Source organism: Lucilia sericata, unplaced genomic scaffold, assembly GCF_015586225.1.
Source record: "Lucilia sericata isolate MDLA Ls3-8-SP2 unplaced genomic scaffold, ASM1558622v1 Contig001224F_arrow, whole genome shotgun sequence".
Taxonomy (NCBI): domain Eukaryota; kingdom Metazoa; phylum Arthropoda; class Insecta; order Diptera; family Calliphoridae; genus Lucilia; species Lucilia sericata.
In genome coordinates, this window is record NW_023995184.1 from 72,373 (window position 1) to 95,000 (window position 22,628).

The 22,628-nt window shown below is 32.5% G+C and overlaps 2 protein-coding genes across 6 annotated transcripts in view; one reads left to right on the forward strand and one right to left on the reverse strand.

Annotated features, from left to right (window-relative positions):
* Positions 1–1,734: 1,734 nt before the first annotated feature.
* Positions 1,735–8,874, forward strand: LOC119610540 (meckelin). Its single transcript, XM_037965801.1, is given in 9 exon segments — positions 1,735–1,940; positions 2,643–3,368; positions 5,077–5,399; positions 5,762–6,439; positions 6,600–6,921; positions 7,638–8,149; positions 8,218–8,305; positions 8,368–8,531; positions 8,602–8,874. Coding segments are annotated over 9 exon segments (3,045 nt in total). The 5' UTR covers positions 1,735–1,789; the 3' UTR covers positions 8,683–8,874.
* A 4,730-nt stretch (positions 8,875–13,604) lies between these two features.
* Positions 13,605–22,628, reverse strand: part of LOC119610542 (transcription intermediary factor 1-beta) — a 46,143-nt gene continuing 37,119 nt past the window's right edge. The window contains exons 2-11 of one of the 5 annotated variants that reach the window (XM_037965806.1): positions 21,685–22,628; positions 20,322–20,603; positions 20,131–20,217; positions 19,650–20,053; positions 19,439–19,592; positions 19,074–19,363; positions 18,838–19,012; positions 17,959–18,322; positions 17,715–17,838; positions 13,605–15,858 (exon numbers count right to left, since the gene is read on the reverse strand). The exon at positions 21,685–22,628 is cut by the window's right edge and continues 152 nt beyond it. In XM_037965806.1, coding sequence (XP_037821734.1) covers positions 15,478–15,858; positions 17,715–17,838; positions 17,959–18,322; positions 18,838–19,012; positions 19,074–19,363; positions 19,439–19,592; positions 19,650–20,053; positions 20,131–20,217; positions 20,322–20,603; positions 21,685–22,628 — 3,205 coding nt within the window. In that variant the 3' untranslated portion in view covers positions 13,605–15,477. Of the gene's footprint in view, positions 15,859–17,702; positions 17,839–17,958; positions 18,323–18,837; positions 19,013–19,073; positions 19,364–19,438; positions 19,593–19,649; positions 20,054–20,130; positions 20,218–20,315; positions 20,604–21,684 lie in introns of all 5 variants that reach the window. The other 4 variants (XM_037965805.1, XM_037965803.1, XM_037965807.1 and 1 more) reach the window with 4 other exon arrangements.

A 22,628-nucleotide genomic window follows, 5' to 3' on the forward strand; every position in this document is an offset into this window, starting at 1 on the left:
AGACTAGACTATAGACTAGACTATAGACTAGACTATAGACTAGACTATAGACTAGACTATAGACTAGACTATAGACTAGACTATAGACTAGACTATAGACTGGACTATAGACTAGACTATAGACTAGACTATAGACTAGACTATAGACTAGACTATAGACTAGACTATAGACTAGACTATAGACTAGGACTATAGGACTAGACTATAGACTAGACTATAGACTAGACTATAGACTAGACTATAGACTAGACTATAGACCTAGACTATAGACTAGACTATAGACTAGACTATAGACTAGACTATAGACTAGACTATAGACTAGACTATAGACTAGACTATAGACTAGCTATAGACTAGACTATAGACTAGACTATAGACTAGACTATAGACTAGACTATAGACTAGACTATAGACTAGACTATAGACTAGACTATAGACTAGACTATAGACTAGACTATAGACTAGACTATAGACTAGACTATAGACTAGACTATAGACTAGACTATAGACTAGACTATAGACTAGACTATAGACTAGACTATAGACATAGACTATAGACCTAGACTATAGACTAGACTATAGACTAGACTATAGACTAGACTATAGACTAGACTATAGACTAGACTATAGACTAGACTATATACTAGACTATAGACTAGACTATAGACTAGACTATATACTAGACTATAGACTAGACTATAGACTAGACTATAGACTAGACTATAGACTAGACTATAGACTAGACTATAGACTAGACAATAGACTAGACTATAGACTAGACAATAGACTAGACTATAGACTAGACTATAGACTAGACTATAGACTAGACCATAGACTAGACTATAGACTAGACTATAGACTAGACTATAGACTAGACCATAGACTAGACTATAGACTAGACTATAGACTAGACTATAGAGTAGACTATAGAGTAGACTATAGACTAGACTATAGACTAGACTATAGACTAGACTATAGACTAGACTATAGACTAGACTATAGACTAGACTATAGACTAGACTATAGACTAGACTATAGACTAGACTATAGACTAGACTATAGACTAGACTATAGACTAGACTATAGACTAGACTATAGACTAGACTATAGACTAGACTATAGACTAGACTATAGACTAGACTATAGACTAGACTATAGACTAGACTATAGACTAGACTATAGACTAGACTATAGACTAGACTATAGACTAGACTATAGACTAGACTATAGACTAGACTATAGACTAGACTATAGACTAGACTATAGACTAGACTATAGACTAGACTATAGACTAGACTATAGACTAGACTATAGACTAGACTATAGACTAGACTATAGACTAGACTATAGACTAGACTATAGACTAGACTATAGACTAGACTATAGACTAGACTATAGACTAGACAAGACTACAAACTAGATTAGGGATCAATCATTTGACTCGTTCGTTGCAATGAATGCTGAAACACCCCTTATTAAAATACCCTTTATATCACTATTTTGAATACTAAGGGAGTTAATCGAGAACAATTTTTTTTGTTTTTTTTTTTTCAATAATAAGTGTTATAGTTAAACTCTGCAGCTAAATTACTCTTACATTTCAGTTACTTTAAGGGGTTAAACGAAAACACATGGAAAACTAACAATTTGAAGCAAAAAGTATTAAAAACCCATAAAAATATTAAAATTTTTGAAAAAAATTAAAAACAAAATGTGCTTCCTTTATATGTTTGTAATCGCTTTATTAAGGGTTTTTATTAATTTTAATTGTGTGGTTTTGAGTTCGAAAATGGATTATGCAAAAGAAAAGAACTTCAATCGTTCTCTTTTTCTGTTTGAAGATATTAAAAATTGTGCTAAAAATGAATTTTATGATTTAAATTATTTTCAATGTAGTGCTTGTCAGAGAATTGGTGAAAATTTGCAAACTAATGATGATAGTAAGTAGAGGAAAAATATTAATTGTATTGAATAAACACAGGTTCGACATAATTACTTTTTTATTGTAATAAATAACAGCGGCCAACAAATTTAATTTTACATTTCGAAGGGTTCAAGATGTGCTATTTCAAGATGTAATTCGCGCTGTATTTAACTTTATTCATAAAATTTGTTATGACGTTTGAATGTCCTTCCTATTGGTTTCAAAGTAAAGGTTTAACCTCTGTCATATCTTTGAGAAATCTTACCTTGAATTTTGAAAAACCTTCGTGGTATTTTTGCTATGATTATCTGAGAGTGGACTTTTTTAAACTTTTGTTGCCCTGTGTAATTCAAGAAATTTTCAACAAAAACAAATAATGGTGATAGACATTGCCTTCAAGTCGCAGTCACTGATCGAATATTAAGTTTTCAATGCTATTACCTATATGTGCAGATTTCACACACACATAGAAATACATAGATCTTTCTAACCGTATTAGGGTCTGGATTATTCATTATTTAAAATCATAACATTTTAGTCTTTTAACATTTTTAATTTTACTGTATTCACTAAACTCACTTTATTGATAAAATTGTTGGTAATAAAATTTTCTAGCAAAATAATTTCAATAAAATCGATATTCATTTTACATATATTTTCCGTTAGTATAAACAAAACCACAAACTTTTTAATTGCAACCTTAAAATTTTATTTTTAGAATTTTCTTGCGGTTGCAAAACGTCACCATCACCAACCACTGTAACGGTCTACGACACTTTTAAACCCTACATAACATGCAGCAACTTGTGCAACCAAAAGCAGATGCAATACAAAATAACGAATACCACCACTGAACTAATTGCTAAATATTGTACAAACAATGAAACCACCATTCTTCCAAAATTAAAATGTAAATTTAAATATATTAATCGTACAATGACCACTAGCCCCACACAATCACTGGCAGATTTTTCGCGTAGAATTGATGTGTGCTATCGCAATTGGCAATATGATGGATTATGTGATGATTGCAATATCGAGTATAATTTTCACTATCAAGACTATTGTATTGCAAATGGCTTGCTGCGTCCTTTTCTAAGTTACAATTCCTTTTGGCAGGCAACGACCTCTTCGCCACACTTTGGGGAATTGAAATTTGTGGCCTTCTTTTGTATGGCTCTCAATAATCAAACGGCCTGCCATCAGTTGGCCAATTTATGTGTTTTGTTTCATTATGCAAATGATAAGAATTCGCCCTGTAGTAAATTTCTTTTAAATCAAGCCTCTGATGCAGTCTACAGATATGGCAGTGTGGATGAATTATTGTCGCAACAACAAATGAAACCATTCTTATACTATAGCAAGGGTAAAGAAACATTAGCGGAATTGGGTGTGCCAATCAAAGGTTTAACTTATACTATGGATGTAAAACAGACAACAGTAAGTATTGGAATAGCTTAAGATTATGAACCAGTCATGGAAAGTGCAGTACTTTAAACTGGTCTATAGTCTATATTCTAGTCTATAGTTTCGTCTATAGTTTTCTCTATAGTCTAGTCTATAGTCAAGTCTATAGTCAAGTCTATAGTCAAGTCTATAGTCAAGTCTATAGTCAAGTCTATAGTCAAGTCTATAGTCAAGTCTATAGTCAAGTCTATAGTCAAGTCTATAGTCAAGTCTATAGTCAAGTCTATAGTCTATTCTACAGTCTAGTCTATAGTATAGTCTATGGTCTAGTCTATAGTCTAGTCTGTAGTCTAGTCTATAGTCTAGTCGAGTCTATAGTCCAGTCTATAGTTTAGTCTATAGTCTAGTCTATAGTTTAGTCTTTAGTTTAGTCTATAGTCTAGTCTATAGTTTAGTCTATACTTTAGTCTATAGTCTAGTCTATAGTTTAGTCTATAGTCTAGTCTATAGTTTAGTCTATAGTTTGGTCTATAGTATAGTCTATGGTCTAGTCTATAGTCTAGTCTATGGTCTAATCTATAGCTTAGTCTATAATTTTGTCTATAGTTTAGTCTACAGTTTAGTCTATAGTCTATTCTATAGTCTAGTCTATAGTTTAGTCTATAGTCTATTCTATGGTTTAATCTATAGTCTAGTCTATGGTCTAATCAATAGTCTAGTCTATAGTTTAGTTTATAGTCTAGTCTATGGTTTAATCTATAGTCTAGTCTATGGTCTAATCAATAGTCTAGTCTATAGACTAGTCTAGTCTATAGTTTAGTCTATAGGCTAGCCTAGTCTATGATGTAATCTATAGTCTAGTCTATGGTCTAATCAATATCTATAGTCTAGTCTATAGTCTAGTCTATAGTCTAGTCTATAGTCTAGTCTATAGTCTAGTCTATAGTCTAGTCTATAGTCTAGTCTATAGTCATCTCTAGTCTAGTCTATAGTCTAGTCTATAGTACTAGTCTATAGTCTAGTCTATAGTCTAGTCTAGTCTATAGTCTAGTCTATAGTCTAGTCTATAGTCTAGTCTATAGTCTAGTCTATAGTCTAGTCTATAGTCTAGTCTATAGTCTAGTCTATAGTCTAGCTAGTCTATAGTCTATCCTAGTCTATAGTCCTAGTCTAGTCTATAGTCTAGTCTAGTCTATAGTCTAGTCTAGTCTATAGTCTAGTCTAAAGTCTGAATAGTCTAGTCTATAGTTAGTCATAGTCTAGTCTATAGTCTAGTCTATAGTTCTAGTCTATAGTCTAGTCTATAGTAGTCTATAGTCTAGTCTATATCTATCTATAGTCTAGTCTATAGTCTAGTCTATAGTCTGTCTATAGTCTAGTCTATAGTCTAGTCTATAGTCTAGTCTATAGTCTAGTCTAGTCTATAGTCTAGTCTAGTCTAGTCTATAGTAGTCTATATAGTCCTATAGTCTAGTCTATAGTTAGTATATCTAGTCTAGTCTAGTTATCTAGTCTTAGTCTGTCTATAGTTTAGTCTATAGTCTAGTCTATAGTGTTATGTTTATTCTAACCTAGTCTAGTCATAGTTAGGCTTATCTTGTCCTAGTTTTTAGTTGAGTCGTAAGTTAGTGATTTAAACCTAAAAAAGTAACTTTGAGTTAGTAGTAAATTTGAAATTAAATTATCCATGCCTGGTATGGTCATAATAATTATTAAAATTGATTCTTTGCCTTCTTATCTTTCAGCAATAATCATTTGAAATTCTTGTGCAACTACATATGCCTTAGATGGAACCCCTACTGCGTTGGGTTCTTTAAAACTAAATGATTTGAATTTATGCCCCTATTATAAAAACAGTTGGAGTTTTGTTAATTTTCTAAGATTTGCTTATGAATATGATGCAATTGAGTGTTCATTGACATTGGAAGAACTTATTGATTTGGCTAAGATTTATGACAATAATCGTTTTATAAGTTTATTTTTAAATTTCACCAGAAATGATGACAATGATGGAGTATTTTTACAAGCCATACCAATTCTGATAGAAGATCTGTTGCCAGAGAATAGGGTAAGTAAAAATGCTTTCAAACATAAAGAATCAAGGGATTAGGATTAATTAGCTGCTTAACCTAATGCGATGGAAGTTTATTTATCATTTGTGCTATCCACTAATAACCTAAGAACCCTGACCGGGAATGAACTGAGGCCTGTTTGATATGCAGCCAATGTGGTAAAACTTCTTAGTTGAAAGGATTCAAATCACTTCTGTAGAAGTGTTGTAGATGCTCAGATTTGTAATTTCAAACAAAGCTGAACAAAGCAGGGAATGATAATATTCTATGAAAATTTCAGGACATTCTAAAGCTTTCAGAAAACTTCTTTGGCAAGTTATTAAGTTAGCATTCTCTAAATAACATTATTTTATTTCAGCGTCTACAAAAGGAAGAATGGCAGTTGGTTAAACGTTTCCAATTAATACAATTTCATCTACGGCATGGTACATTAGGCCCAAAAGCTCCTACTCCCTATGAAGACTCTCACAAATTGCTAATCTTTAGATCTTTGCGCTACGCCGATAAAATAGAACTTCACTATGATATTCACGAAAACAATCACATATCGATACCCATACTTAAGCTACATTATCGCCATATAGAATTTACCAACAATACTACACTAAATACCAAATACAATTTCAAATTGCTCATAACATATGAACGGGTTGGTGAAACAGCTAAAGGAGAGCTAGTTAATGAAATAGCTCTGCCATTGTCTTTGCTCTTTGCTTTGGTGGCAGCACTTTTCAAAGCCAATAATAGCCGCAAAAGACGTACATCATCTTTTGTGACAACATCTTCGTCTACGACGCCTCTGACAGCAGCAACATCACAAAACAATGATGATGATTTTTGTCATTTTACCTTTTTCACCGAATTCCTATTGCATTTGATTTCCTATATGGCATTGGCATTTTTAATCTGCTTTCTTTTACATGTTTTTATGAATTCTTTGGCATTTTTAAGTCAAGACATTGTGGAGTTGACATTGCCCATTGTTAAGGATCAACGTTCGTTGGAATTGATTATATATGCAGCATTGATTTTAAAGGTAAATAAAGTGCAGTATTTTGTTAGTTTATGTTAATGTTTCTTTGTTTGCCATTCCAATCAATTATTCAAGAGTATTTTATCATGTTTGTTTTCTTTCGTTTCTTTTTCTTGCTTTCTGCTAATGGTGGCTGTTGTGTGTTCCTTTCTCGTACCAACAGTTGATATATTTGTGTATATATTTTTGGCGCTTATCACATTTTCACATCTTTTTCATTGATTGGGAACGTCCTCGTTGTGGCGATACGAATCATTTCAATTTGAAAAATAATCTTGAAACGTCTTCCGTTTGTTCGAGTGTTCGAACTTATATTAGTGATTCAAATGTTTCGGCTTGGCGTAGCATTTTGCTGGCGAACGAATGGATACAGTTGAGTGGTAAACAGAAGACTTCCAGAGTCTTACAAGGATTGACAATGGTGGCAGTGGCAAGGGTAAGTTAAACAATGAAAAAGTATGGCAGGGCTTTATTAATATGTACATAACTAGATTGATTGATTGATAGATAGAAGATAGATAGATAAGATAGATAGATAGATAGATAGATAGATAGATAGATAGATAGATAGATAGATAGATAGATAGATAGATTATAGATAGATAGATAGATAGATAGATGATAGATTAGATAGATAGATAGATAGATAATAGATAGATAGATAGATAGATAGATAGATAGATAGATAGATAGATAGATAGCTAGATAGATAGATAGATAGATAGATAGATAGAATCGCTCGCTCGCTCGCTCGCTCGCTCGCTCGCTCTCGCTCCTCGCTCGCTCGCTCGCTCGCTCGCTCGCTCGCTCGCTCGCTCGCTCGCTCGCTCGCTCGCTCCTCGCTCGCTCGCTCGCTCGCTCGCTCTCTCGCTCGCTCGCTCGCTCGCTCGCTCGCTCGCTCGCTCGCTCGCTCGCTCGCTCGCTCGCTCGCTCGCTCGCTCGATCGCTCGCTCTCGCTCGCTGCTCGCTCGCTCGCTCGCTCTCGCTCGCTCGCTCGCTCGCTCCTCGCTCGCTCGCTCGCTCGCTCGCTCGCTCGCTCGCTCGCTCGCTCCTGCTCGCTCGCTCTCTCGCTCCTCGCTCGCTCGCTCGCTCGCTCGCTCGCTCGCTCGCTCGCTCTCCCTTCCTCCCCGCTTCCCCGCTCCCTCCTTCCTTCCCCCGCTTTTCCCCCTCGCCCCCCTCCGTCCCCCTGCCGTTCCCCCTCTCTTCTTTTCCCTTCTCTCCCTCGTTCTCTCCCTCTGTCAGTATGTGATTTTAAGCCAAATACTAACACGCTTCACTGGAAATCCCATACAAAAATACATTGACCATTGTTCGTTGGCAAACATTTCAATATTTACACTAATCGAACCATCATTTGGTTACTATATACATGGACGTTCACCACATGGTTTTGCTGATTCCGATATGACAACAATGTTAATGCAGCTGCAACGTGAAACTCACAGCATTTGTGGACGTCGTGGTCTTTTAAGTGATACGGATCAATGTTACGTGATAATGCCACCAAAAAATTTAAGTAATTATTTTGATAAACTACTCTTGCCGTATCAGAGATCAATTGGTGGAACTCTAGGTGCTGTAGGCGGTGGAGGAGGAGTGGGTTCAACAGCTACACACTTTCAAAAAGAAATTAACAGTATTGAGGGCAATTTGGAAAAGACTTCGGTTGCCTACTGTAGTGTTAATCGTTTCTTTTGTGCCTTTATTGATCATGTAAGTTTTTTCGCAAACTTTTAATTGAAATGGAAGAAAAATTTAATACATTTCTTTTTAAATTTTAGGGCATTAAGGATATGGATTATATAATTAAGGAGAAGACTATTGTAGAACGTTTGTTCGACTGTGAATTTGAAAATTATTTGACTGACAGTAAGTTTTGTTTGTAATTAATTTGTAAATATCTTATTATTCTCTCTTTCTTTTATCTTCAGACAAGGGTACGTTTTATATCGACACAAGTTTTTCCTTTACACAAATGTTTCTTTATGGCAACGAATGGCAAATGTTTATATTGGAATTCCTACTGCTTCTGGCAATTTATTTAATCTTTTCCAATCTTTTGGCAGCTGTTATTGCAGTTTGTATTTTTAATAAGGTAAATGTAATTTATAATGCCAAGTGTTTGCATATTTAACACAGTTTCTTTTTTTTTTTGTTTCTTTCAGATTTTCCAATCGTTTTATCGTTATGCGGTAAAAGAGAATATCTCAAATAAGACTTTAATCGATAAACGTTTTTTAATTTAAAAGTTGCAATTCAATGTACTTATTTTGTTAATTTTTTTTTTTTTTTTTGATTTGTTTAAAAATAAAATAAATACAAACTAAATTTTAATTATTTTACTTTAATTAGTTTTAACTTTTCCAAGAATAATGGAAGTTTCAACTAGAATAAAGCTGTATTTTTACCGATATTCCGTTGATTTAACTTTTATGCATTTAGTTTTCGAAACAATAGACTTTTTGTTTCCTGAAAAAGAAATAGATCTTTTGACATAAGAAAAGCGATCACAGATCTCTCTCCTTTTTCTTATATCACCTCTAGTTTACAAAATGGGTGCAATTTAATCAGTCTATAGTTGTGGTTTGATAACCAACAGAGGTTTTGATCTATTTCCCTACAAGGGGTGTATGGCAACCCTCTTCCTTCCCTCTTCCGAAGTTAAATCCAAAAGCAACAAGAGTACTCTTAGGACTGGACAGGAATAGTATAAGGATTTTGGTAGGGATGCTAACCTGACACTCTGCAGTTGGAGCTTTTAGGGGTAATTGGGTCGGTAGCACACAGGATTTTTTTGCAGGTTGTGTGAGGACGAAGAGGAACTAGAAACAGTAGGGCATATTTTATGCCACTGTCCCAGAATACAGAGTCTGAGACTGAAATGTCTAGGCAAAAGATTCCACGATGAACTAGGATATGTAGCAGAGTGTAATTTAGGCGACATTATGGGCTTCATCAGGGGAATGATTAAGTTATTCAGATAACGGGCAATTAGGGGATTCCCATCCATGCCCACTCTCTTCCTTTTGTCTTTTTGGAGAGAAATTCTCATTCTTCTCATCTTCTTCTTCTTCTTTTAAATTTCTTCCTTCTTCTTTATTAAACTAAACTGATTTTTCCTAGGCCGCTATCGGGCTTGTTGTTTATATTTTCTGCAAAACGTTGGTGGAAAAGCATATACATACGCTCACTGTAGGGAATTATTATCAAATATTTTTGTTGGACGTAGTTGATTCGAATTTTTCAATTATTATTCTAGAGGTGTGCATAATCTGGAAAGTACGAAAGTGTGACAATGATGGAGACTTCACTGTCCTCTCTGCATACTCTACATTTGTCGGAATCCGTTTGTGTAGTTCTGCCCGTAAAGCCATAAGAAAACTATGAAAACGTATCATTGCACTAACCACATACTAGTCCTATCTGAGATTCTTTCACCCATTTAAGTCCTTATGTAAGTAAGTAAGCTGCGTTTTTGTAATTGTAGTGATGGAACGTCAATTCGAATAGAAAAAAACAATCAATATTTTATTTTTTACATGTAATACGAAGTTTATTTATAAGATAATATTTATATGATTTTATTTGTTTGTTTGTTTGTTTATTATTAAACTTATTATATTAAATAAAAATTAAAAAAAGTACATTTTACATACATTTTTAATATGTTTGCATTTAACGTAATAATAATAATTATGCTTTTAAGCCATTATAATAAAAATAAAACAAATTTGATTTTATAATAAATTCAAAATAAAAATTTCATGATCATTGTTATAAACTAAATGCTTAAGAGTAAAAAAAGCGGAAAAAACAAATAAAATAATTAGAAAACGAAAATTATACAAATTATTTAATTAATAATTATTAATTATTTATTAAATAGAAGAATTTGTTTTTATTTGTAAATTGTGGTTTATTTCTTGTTTATTATTAGACTGTTTATTTCTTTTTTAATGTTTTATTTAATGTTGTTAATTAAACATATAGAGCTTATATTAAGAATATATATTTCTTTGTTTTTAACTTTAGTTGCAAGTGGTGTGTTTTATTTATTATATCAGTTTTGTTTACTAAAAAAAAACATTTAAAATAGATGTTTAAATAGTTTTAATGCATATTTTTTATACGTTTTTAGTTGTTTGTTTAAACCAACAATTATGTGTTCTGTTAATAATTATTAAATTTTGTTTAATAGTTATTTATTTTAATAATTTTTTGTTTTGTTTCATATGATGGTTTGTGGTATTTGTTATGAATTTAATGTGAGAGTTTTGTTTATTTTCTTGTTAATTGAGTAAAATTTTTAATAATTTCTTATTTGTTTTATTTGCTGATTTTCTTAATTAATTATTATTATATTTTAAGTTTATTGAAGTGTTTTTTTACTATTGTTACTTAGTTTATTTTAAACTTTTTAGTTTGCAATTCTGTTTTGTTTTGAAATTCCTGTTAATTTCTTGATTTTAGTTTGTATTTCTTTTGTCCTATATGTTATATAATACATATAATTAGATTTTTTGGAATTTTAGTTCTAGTTTAGTTTTTTTTTTATTATTTATATATAAAAGCCACATATTTTAATGCTTTTATTTTATTTTTTATAACTTACATAATTGTGTCAATGTTTTTTTATTTTTTGTTTGTTTTTTCTTCTAATGCTAAGTTTTTTTGCTTTAATCTCTCTACTTTCTAATATTTAATTGTATGCATTAAAAATAATTCATACACAACAACAATACTTGATTTTTTTTTATTTATTTGGATTATTTATTTTGTTTAGTACACAGAAAAAACTGAAAAACGATTTCAATTACCAAAACCTCGTTTTCAATTATTTTATTTTTTGAAGTTCAACCTATAACAAAAATTGTATATTCAATTACTACTTATAATTGATTTCGTACACAAAATTTTTATTTTTTTCTATTTTTGTTGTTGTTAAATACACAGAAAAAACTGAAAAACGATTTCAATTACCAAAACCTCGTTTTCAATTATTTTATTTTTTGAAGTTCAACCTATAACAAAAATTGTATATTCAATTACTACTTATAATTGATTTCGTATACAAAATTTTTATTTTTTTCTATTTTTGTTGTTGTTAAATACGTATTTGATTATACATTTTTATGAATCAAATACAAAATGAATTGAACCTTTTTAAAATTTTTAATTAATCGTTTAATTGAAAATTTTTTAAAATTAATTTTTTCTGTGTACGTATTTGATTATACATTTTTATGTATCAAATACAAAATGAATTGAACCCTTTTAAAATTTTTGATTAATCGTTTAATTGAAAATTTTTTAAAATTAATTTTTTCTGTGTACTACTATGTTCTCTTTTGTTTTGTTTCTCTATTTTTTTTTTATTAAATAGTGAGAGTTTTTTATGATGTCATAAGAAAATAATAATATTTTTAATAATAATTTTTGTTAGAGTTTTAAAGTTTTGACTTTATTTTGGCTTTTTTATATTGTTTAATATTGTAATTGCAATAATTAAAATTTTGTTAAATATTTTACAGTAATAAACCATTTAGGTTTTGTTCGTTTTCAAAGTGTTAATGTTACTTTTGAATAAATAATTTTTAAAACTTAAAAGTTATACACACTTTTTCCAGCCAAAACATTTCCCTGGTCCATTAAAATTCATCTCTTTTTGATCATATGTATTAGCTTTAACACTTACGTCAGATATTATCATTTCTAAATCATTTATTTTTAACAGTTATTTCGGTCAAAGTGGACTCCGAAAAAATGTACGTAAAATTAAAACTTTTCATAAAAATAATATGAACTTTTATAAAAATCGTAAAATATCTGAAGTTTTATCATCGCACTATTTCAAAACTCATTAAACATTATATGGAAGACTTGAGCATTAAAATAACACCAGGATCGAGAAGAAATTGATAAAACAAAATAAGTCGAACAATTGTTTCGAAAGACCAAAGACTTCTATTAGGAAAGCAGCTTGTAAAGTTAAATGATTATTTTATGCGCAGCTCCAAATAGACGAGTCTATAGTCTATACAATCTAGTCTATAGTCTAGTCTAGTCTATAGTCTAGTCTATAGTCTAGTCTATAGTCTAGTCTATAGTCTAGTTATAGTCTAGTCTATAGTCTAGTCTATAGTCTAGTCTATAGTCTAGTCTATAGTCTAGTCTATAGTCTAGTCTATAGTCTAGTCTATAGTCTAGTCTATAGTCTAGTCTATAGTCTAGTCTATAGTCTAGTCTAGTCTAGTCTATAGTCTAGTCTATAGTCTAGTCTATAGTCTAGTCTATAGTCTAGTTATAGTCTAGTCTATAGTCTAGTTTATAGTCTAGTCTATAGTCTAGTCTATAGTCTAGTCTATAGTCTAGTCTATAGTCTAGTCTATAGTCTAGTCTATAGTCTAGTCTATAGTCTAGTCTATAGTCTAGTCTATAGTCTAGTCTATAGTCTAGTCTATAGTCTAGTCTATAGTCTAGTCTATAGTCTAGTCTATAGTCTAGTCTATAGTCTAGTCTATAGTCTAGTCTATAGTCTAGTCTATAGTCTAGTCTATAGTCTAGTTTATAGTCTAGTCTATAGTCTAGTTTATAGTCTAGTCTATAGTCTAGTCTATAGTCTAGTCTATAGTCTAGTCTATAGTCTAGTCTATAGTCTAGTCTATAGTCTAGTTTATAGTCTAGTCTATAGTCTACTCTAAAATCTAGTTTGCAGTCTGGTCCATGGCATAGTCTATAGCCTAATTTATAGTCTAGTCTATAGTTTAGTCTATGGTCTAGTCTATGGTCTAGTCTATGGTCTAGTCTATGGTCTAGTCTATAGTCTAGTCTATAGTCTAGTCTATAGTCTGGTCTATAGTCTAGTCTATAGTGTAGTCTATAGTCTAGTCTATAGTGTAGTCTATAGTATAGTCTAGTCTATAGTATAGTCTATAGTCTAGTCTATAGTCTAGTCTATAGTCTAGTCTATAGTCTAGTCTATAGAGTAGTCTATAGTGTAGTCTATAGTCTAGTCCATAGTCTAGTCTATAGTCTAGTCTAAAGTCTAATATGTAGTATAATATATAGTCTAATCTATAGTCTAGTATATAATCTACTCTATAGTCTAGGCCGTAGTCTGGTATATAGTCTAGTCTAATCTAGAGTTAAGCCTACTCTGTTTTTTCTATTTTTTTTATTTCACAAAAGTATTATTTGCAAAAACAGCTGTTTACTGTTTATGTTCGTATATGAAAAGTTGGCAATACTAACAAAGTTGACTGCTATTAAATTTATAGCTGAAAAACACAATAATCGTTTATTTACATATCTTTAAACAGCTCAGAGTGTCTTCATATTTGTAAAATGATTTGACATCATGCCACTAGGGAAAAAAACTATCAAATAGTATTCAAACAATAAAGAGGAAAATCCACAAAACTGTCCACAACTTTGGCCTGTGGAAAGGTATTGGACTCTTGTAAGAAAAGTATTAAAGAACACTGAAAAGGTGTGCCAGGAGATGTCGGACTTTAAGCGTCAGTGAACCTCTTCTACATACAAGTGAAGCGGAAAAAGTGGTTAAATTTATTAATATCCAGCAATATGCCAATTGTTAAAAGTTTAATGAATTTGTACAATATTTGATAAGTATTCTTTAAAAGTTATTGAAGTACACATAAGTTTTTTTTTAGAAAATTGTCATGAATTGTATGTTTTGTTGTTATATTAATAAATATTTCATTAAATTAATTACATAATATTATAAATAAAATAGAAACAATATAATAATAATAAAATATTATTATTATTTTAAAAAAATAGCAAATAAAGCTTAAAAAATAATGTCTTCTCTAAGTTATAAAACGTATACATATTTAAATCAGTGTTTTTTTTTTATTAAAGATTTCATATTTTAAATAATAATTTCAGTTTTTGTTTAAGATGTTTAATGAAGAATGAAAAATAGTAATGGAAAAATTCAATATATATTTCATATATATAGAAACAGAGAGAGAGAGAGAGTAAGTATGTATTTCTATAAAAAATGTTTTGTAATTACTTTGCAAAACTATCACAATAACAAGAAGAAAAACTGTTGTACAAAATAGAAAAGTTAATTGAAAACAGTAGGAAAATTTTTGTGGTTTTTGTAGCAATTTTTATTAAAGAAAACAAAACAAAAATGACATTTGTTTTGAATATTAAGAAATAAAATTTTAAACAATAGGAGAGGGATTATTTATTTAATTTCTATATAAATACAAGTATGTATGTTTATTATGAATGGTTGTTTGTGTTGTTTTAGATATAAATTAATGATTTCATTACCAGTTGATTGGATTTCATTTCGGTGTTTTATAAAACTTGTAATCATGTGTTTTTCTTTTAGTTAAATTTAGTTTATATACAATTAATATTAAAAAAATTAAATTTGTTTTATTTTTTATTTAAATTTTACTGTTTATTTCATAATATAATTCATTAGTTGTATTTTAAATGTGTTTTTTATTTGTTTCTTTGTTTTTAGTTTAATTTACAATAATTTCATTAGTCTTTATTTTAGGTTTTTTAATAAGACTTAAAAAATGTTTAATATATTTTGGATGTTGTTGTTGTTTTTTTCTTTCTTCTAAAATTAAAGTTAAACTTTGTCTTTCCTGTTTGTTTTTTTGTTTTAATTTATGTTATATGTTATGTTTGTTTTAATTTATGTTTTTTAAATTTCTTTGATTTTAATTCAAAAATTTTCTTAATCAGAAATTGATATGAAAGTTTAAATGTCCATAATAGTAGTATTACGTTTAAAGAAACGTATTTGGCTTGTTAATTCTTAATTCTTCTTTTCATTTCATTTTACCTTAACAGACATTTCAATATTTTTTGTATTATTATTATATTTACTGCTGTTGTTGTTGTGTTTTTAATATATCAAATATAATGTTTTAATTATGTTTGTATCATGTATTATCTTGTTGCATTTGCTGCACATTGGCATAATGCTATATTTTCTGTAATATTTCCATAAATATATTGAGATTTTCTTCATCAATAATCTTACCCTATTCCGTTTGTTTACGTTGTCTCTTAGCCGGATTGCACCCATCATCGATATTATTGTCATCGGAACGATGTGTTGATGCACTACTGCCATTACTATTCGTATTCATATTTAACATGGCTGAGTTGCTGCTTTTACGACCGCCATTCTCTAAAGAGGGTGATGGTGCACCGGGTGCTGGTGAGGCCGATGTTGATGCTGAATTACTATTATTGCCATTGTTATTACCATTTGAGAGTGCACTGCCTGGTCCACTGTTCAATATACTGTTGGCATTATTGGCATTGATTGATTTATTAGCATAGCTTGGTAACCATTTAGCCAATTGTTCTTCAAAGAAATTTTCCAAATATTTGGCATTTGTATAGGTTTTGGAATCCTCCTACAATGATTAAAAATAAATAACATTTAATAACGATTATTAGTATAATGAAGAACGTTAATTAATAAAACTTAAAAAGACATCAATATGAATTAAGTTAGTTAAAAAATGGGCTAAGACATTGATTACTATTTAATTATATATTGAACAATGAAATAAAACACTCAATGACAGGTATAACATTTAAATGTTACAATTCTTTTGATTATATGTAGTAGTAATTGAGCTACATAAAAATAATTTAATTGGGTTTATGTAGATAAAATAAGCAATATAAAAATTGTATGGTTTCTATTGTGCAAAAATAACAAATATGTTTTTAAAAGAAAATTATCGTATGAAACTCCTAAAATATTTACCGCCCGTATTCATAAATGCTTTATAATGTTATTGATAGTCAGGCATGGAAAATGCAGTACTTTTTGATATTGACAAATAAGGGCTTGGTTATAAAATTGTATTAAATACAAAAAAAAAAAAAAAAATACCGGTCCTCACAAGTCCCATTCGGTACTTTTTCTAACTTATAAACTTTTGATAAATAGTCAACATAGTAGTTAGAAGTCTGGTCATAGTAGTCAGTAGTCTAATCTACATTAGTCTACATATAGCCTTGTCTACAGTCTATTCTATAGTGTAGTCTATAGTGTAGTTCAGTCTATAGTTTAGTCTAGTCTATAGTCTATCCTATAGTCTAGTCTATAGTCTAGTCTATAGTCTAATCTATAGTCTATCCTATAGTCTAGTCTATAGTCTAATCTATAGTCTAGTCTATAGTTTAGTCTATAGTTTAGTCTATAGTCTAGTCTATAGTCTAGTCTATAGTCTAGTATATAGTCTAGTATATAGTCTAGTATATAGTCTAGTATATAGTCTAGTCTATAGTCTATCCTATAGTCTAGTCTATAATATAGTCTATGGTCTAGTCTATAGTCTAGTCTTTAGTCTAGTCTATAGTCTAGTCTACAGTCTAGTCAATAGTATATAGTCTATAGTATATAGTCTATCTATCTATCTATCTATCTATCTATCTATCTATCTATCTATCTATCTATCTATCTATCTATCTATCTATCTATCTATCTATCTATCTATCTATCTATCTATCTATCTATCTATCTTTCTTTCTATCTATCTATCTATCTATCTATCTATCTATCTATCTATCTATCTATCTATCTATCTATCTATCTATCTATCTATCTATCTATATATCTATATATCTATATATCTATATATCTATATATCTATCTATCTATCTATCTATCTATCTATCTATCTATCTATCTATCTATCTATCTATCTATCTATCTATCTATCTATCTATCTATCTATCTATCTATCTATCTATCTATCTATCTATCTATCTATCTATCTATCTATCTATCTATCTATCTATCAATCTATCAATCAATCTATCTATCTATCTATCTATCTATCTATCTATCTATCTATCTATCTATCTATCTATCTATCTATCTATCTATCTATCTATCTATCTATCTATCTATCTATCTATCTATCTATCTATCTATCTATCTATCTATCTATCTATCTATCTATCTATCTATCTATCTATCTATCTATCTATCTATTATCTTTATCTGTTAACCTCCAATCTAAATCCAATCTAAAATACAATTTTGAATAGTGACTATGATTTTGAGAGAACAATCAAGGCTCTGGATACTTTTTTACAGAAAATACAAATAAACATTGCTTAAAATCCATTGATAACTTTGGTTATAAAATATAAATATAAAAATAGCAGAATATTTAATAACATTAAACATATAATTATAAAAAAAAAAATAAATAATAATAAAAAACAAAAATTATATTACCATATTACTCACTTGATAGAATAGATAAGTATTCTTAAAAATCAAGCGAACATCAGCTATAAATGAAGAAATATCCTTGTAATGATTCTGGCTAGAAGGATCCAGACGTGTGCGTATAACATCTAAAGACATGGGGCTATAAATAAAGAAATGTAAAGATTAAAGATAATTAAATAGAAATTAACAAATCCAAATAATTTTCTTTCATTAAAAAAACAACATTTTCTTAGAAATTTGAAAAAAAAGGAGAACTTACTTGCAAACAATTTCATAGTAAGCGGTATTTGAAGGTGGTTCCGGTTCACGGAAATGTAAACTCTGCTCATATTGACAGAACAATTCCAAACAGATGCGCTGTAGTATTTGCAATTCCAAGCGGCTTAATTCACCCGGATTCTTTTGTAGATTATCAGGATTGCTGGCCAATTCCTTGAGATTCACACACAGCAAACATTGCCAACTTTCACTTTCGTCGGGTAGGGAGGATATAGCAGGAATATGACAATTTTGATGGAATACTTTGGGACATTTATCGCAACACATTAGTTCGCCACCATCCAAGCAAACGGCACACCAATCTTCATTTGGATCATCTTTTTCAGTAGTTTTTGTATTATGAACTTGATTAGTTACGTATTTTTTAGGGGATTTTTTTTTTGTTTTGTTTGTTTAAGATTATGTGGTTATTTGGTATATAATATATGAGTTGAATTGATTTTTTTGGCATTTATATGGATTAAAGTTTAGTTTAATTAATTGATTTTATTTGATATTTTTTTTTTGTTTGTTTTTTTTGAGAAAAGAAATAAACAAAGCAAAGTTACAAGTAATTATAAAAACAACTACAGCAACTAGTTTAATTACATGGGGGAATATAAATTGTTTTAATTATCTTGTTATATAAACAGATTGAGAATTAAATTAAAACACACATAATAAATGCAAATTAAAAATGAGGACTATGAATGGAATTCAATTTTTGCTTTTAAACTTAAGTTAATCGATAAAAATTAAATTAATATTTTATTAATATATATGATGATAATTTAAGGAAATTATTTAAAACTTATGTCTTAAAAAAGGGTAGGGTGAAAAATAATTGCTTAATGGCTAAAAACTCAAGATGCCAACATACCTTCCTGTGTATTGGATAAATCTGTGGAACTGTGAACCTGTGGAGATGTTGTTTTTGTACGTCCCTCTGGCAGTACCTGCACACCATTGGAATCTAATTTAGCTATAGTGGCCATTAAATCATTAATGGAATCATCACGTACTTTATCAATAGGTTCTGTGAAATCTTTAGAGGTCTGTCATAAAAAAGAAATATTTATAAAAAACTCTTTTTTTCGTAATGTGTTTTATTCTTACCTCATGTGTACTAGGACTCGGTGTTTTAGGATTTGTTGATGTTACATTTGGCAGGATAGAAACAGCTGGACTTAAGCCCAATGAGGCGGCATTTAATATAGAATTACTGCCATGTGCGGAGACACTGCCACCACCACCACCGCCACCAGGCATACCATGACCAGCTGAACTGCCTGTTGTGGGAGGTGTAGTATTCTTAAGAGTATTTGGTGATTTCAATGAGATTTTAAAATTTTCTGTTTGATGACCATTGGCAAACCTCATCAAATTTGGCCCTTGTTGAGAGCAACCTATTTAGAAATGGATTAAAGTGAAATAAGAAAAATGTTCCATTAATAACAGTTTTAATCACATAAAACACTCACAATTACTTTGAGCAGATTGAGGTATATGCCATTTAGCCATGTGTATACCACTGCCACCGCCGGCTCCGCCTCCAGCGCCGCCACCACCTAATTGCGGTGAGGTTTGCGGATGGCCGGCATTAAAACCAGGCTGGTTTCCGTGAAACCCCATGTTCTAAAAGAGAAAATAATTAAAACATTGTAAAATTAGAGAAGGTCATCTTTAACTTACATTTTGCATGGGATTATGGTGCATTTGTGGTCTTTGCATGGCATTTGGTGATGGTATTTGTCCCTGGCCGGAGGAGGCCATGGCAGCTACGGCTGCTTGTTGTTGGGCATGACTTGACATACGTTGGTATGATTGGAAACGTGCGGCGGCTGCTGCTGCTGCGCTGTTATTCATAAAATTTGGATTATTTGGTCCACCAGGCGGCGTGGGTGCGTAATTCTGATGCTGCTGACCCGGTGGACCGCCCATAAAATGCTGACGCATTTGAGGACCCATTTGTTGTGGTGATGGTGCTCCCTGTGGTCCACCCGGATAACTGGGCGGTCCATTGAAGGGTGGCATATGAGGCGGTTGATTTGGACTTTGAGCAGCTTGATTATTTAATAAACCACGTAGGCTTATGTCTAGAAATTAAAACAGAACGTCATTCAATTAATATTTTTTAAATAAATATTTATATTATTCCCCTATTAAAACCTACCCATATTTTGTGGATGTGTTGAGGAACTAACATGAGGCTGCCCTTGACGTTGCATTGCTAATGAGGGCGGTAGACCACCATAACGTACTGCAAATTGGAATGAATGAATACATTAATATATTTTATTAAAAATTCCCAAATACTAAAAGTTTTTTTCTTTTTTATTGAACGATTTTGTTGCCTACCCTTACCTGGCCCCTCGCCAGCAAAACTACGATTCATTTGCATGTTGTGTACATGTTGTTGCGGTGAATTGCTGTTGTATAGGCCAGGACCATTTTGTGGACCAAATCCACCCGGGGGTGGCGGTACACCCGGCGACATCCCAGCCTGCATTCCCGGCGGCATGCCAGGTCGTAAAGGTGGTGCCATATTGGGACTTGGCTGTTGACGTTGTTGCTGTTGGGGTGGTGGTGATGGTTGCGGTGGATAGGGTTTGCCATCGACAAGTATATTACCAAGGCGTGAAATTTCTGAAAAAAATAAGGAAATAATATTTAAAAAAGTTGGTTTTAGGATTTAGGAGTTTTTGTATTCTCATAACAAAGAAGTAAGTAAGTAAGTAAGTAAGTAAGTAGTAAGTAAGTAAGTAAGTAAGTAAGTAAGTCGTAAGTAAGTAAGTAAGTAAGTAAGTAAGTCAAGTAAGTAAGTCCGTCCGTCCGTCCGTAAGTAGTCCGTCCGTAAGTCCGTAGTAGTAAGTCCTCCGTCGTCAGTCCGTCCGTCCGTCCGTCGTCCGTCCGTCCGTCCGTCCGTCCGTCCTCGTCCGTCCGTCGTCGTCCGTCCGTCCGTCGTCCGTAGTCCGTCGTCCGTCCGTCCGTCCGTCCGTCCGTCCGTCCTCCGTCCGTCCGTCCGTCCGTCCGTCCGTCCGTACGTCCGTCCGTCTCCGTCCGTCCGTCCGTCCGTCCGTCCGTCCGTCCGTCCGTCGTCCGTCCGTCCGTCGTCCGTCCGTCCGTCCGTCCGTCCGTCCGTCAGTCCGTCCGTCCTTCCGTCCGTCCGTCCTCCGTCCTTCGTCCGTCCGTCCGTCCGTCCGTCCGTCCGTCCGTCCGTCCGTCCGTCGTCCGTCCGTCCGTCGTCCGTCCGTCGTCGTCCGTCCGTCCGTCCGTCCTCCGTCCGTCCGTCCGTCGTCCGTCCCGTCCGTCGTCCGTCCGTCCGTCCGTCGTCCGTCCGTCCGTCCGTCCGTCCGTCCGTCCGTCCGTCCGTCCGTCGTCCGTCCGTCCGTCCGTCCGTCCGTCCGTCCGTCCGTCCGTCCGTCCGTCTCCGTCGTCCGTCCGTCCGTCGTCGTCGTCCTCCGTCCGTCCGTCCGTCGTCCGTCCGTCGTCGTTCCTTGCGCCTTCCACCCCTTCTCCCCCACAACAATGCATTTTGTTGTTTCCTTGGGTTTTCCTACATAATGACAAAATTCGTATTTTCTGACAATATTTCATGGGTTGCTTCCAAACTTAGCTCATATCTTCTTTATTTATAGACAAATTTTGCAGATTTTAAGTTGGATCTTCTTCTGATTTACAGCAAGATATACTAATCAAATTAAAAAAAATTTATTTCTCTACTCACCTTTTTGTAATTGTTGAATTTGACACATTTGTAAATCGATGCGTAACGGTATATCGGGATTAGGTATATCAGCTCGTTGACACTTCAGCTTCTGCAAATGTCTAACCAATGACTTTTTACTCGACAGTATAGCATAATCACTACCCTTGTCCAAAACATTTGCAATGAAATCAATACAATAATCGGTATTATCAGAGAGTGAAATGAGAGAATCACGCTTATCGACCAACAGTTTTAATTTACCATCACAAACTTCATTTAAACGCATTACCAACTGTTTGCCACGCATATTAACCGTATTGGTAATTGTCACAACCATGGCTGTTATTTCTTTGATCAATTCTTTCTTCTTATCCGAAATCACTTTTTGTCGTTCGGCAATGACTTGCATAGCCGAGGTGAGTAAGAAACGTTTATAGTTGATTTCCGCTACCATTGAGGTAATGGCATGTCTTGTTTCGGTGGCAATTTCATGAGCAAACTTATATTTATGATCACGATGATCGCTTAGCTGACAATCTCGACATGTTAGTTTTTCGCAGGTTTCACAATACAGCGATAGCTTCTCCTGAGGATGCAATACGCACATGTGTAATTTATCAACAGCCGAACTGGGCAATTGTTCGTTGTTAGCCTCCTCTTTGGGTTTGATCGTATGATCTTTAGTTATTTTTAAACGTTGATGAGCCTGCACACAACTATCACATATATATTCGGAACAATCGACACACCACGACGTGGCTATGTTATTGTCCGAGCAACTACTGCACGGTATATTGTTTGAGGTCTTTGAACCGATGGAATCATTGGCATCCGCTGACATATCACCAGCACCGGTGCAATGTTCAATTAAAAATTGATTATCAATAATGAATTCATTCTGTGAGGCCATATTACAAATGGGACAGTGTATTAACGGGGGCATAGTACGATCTAATTCGGCG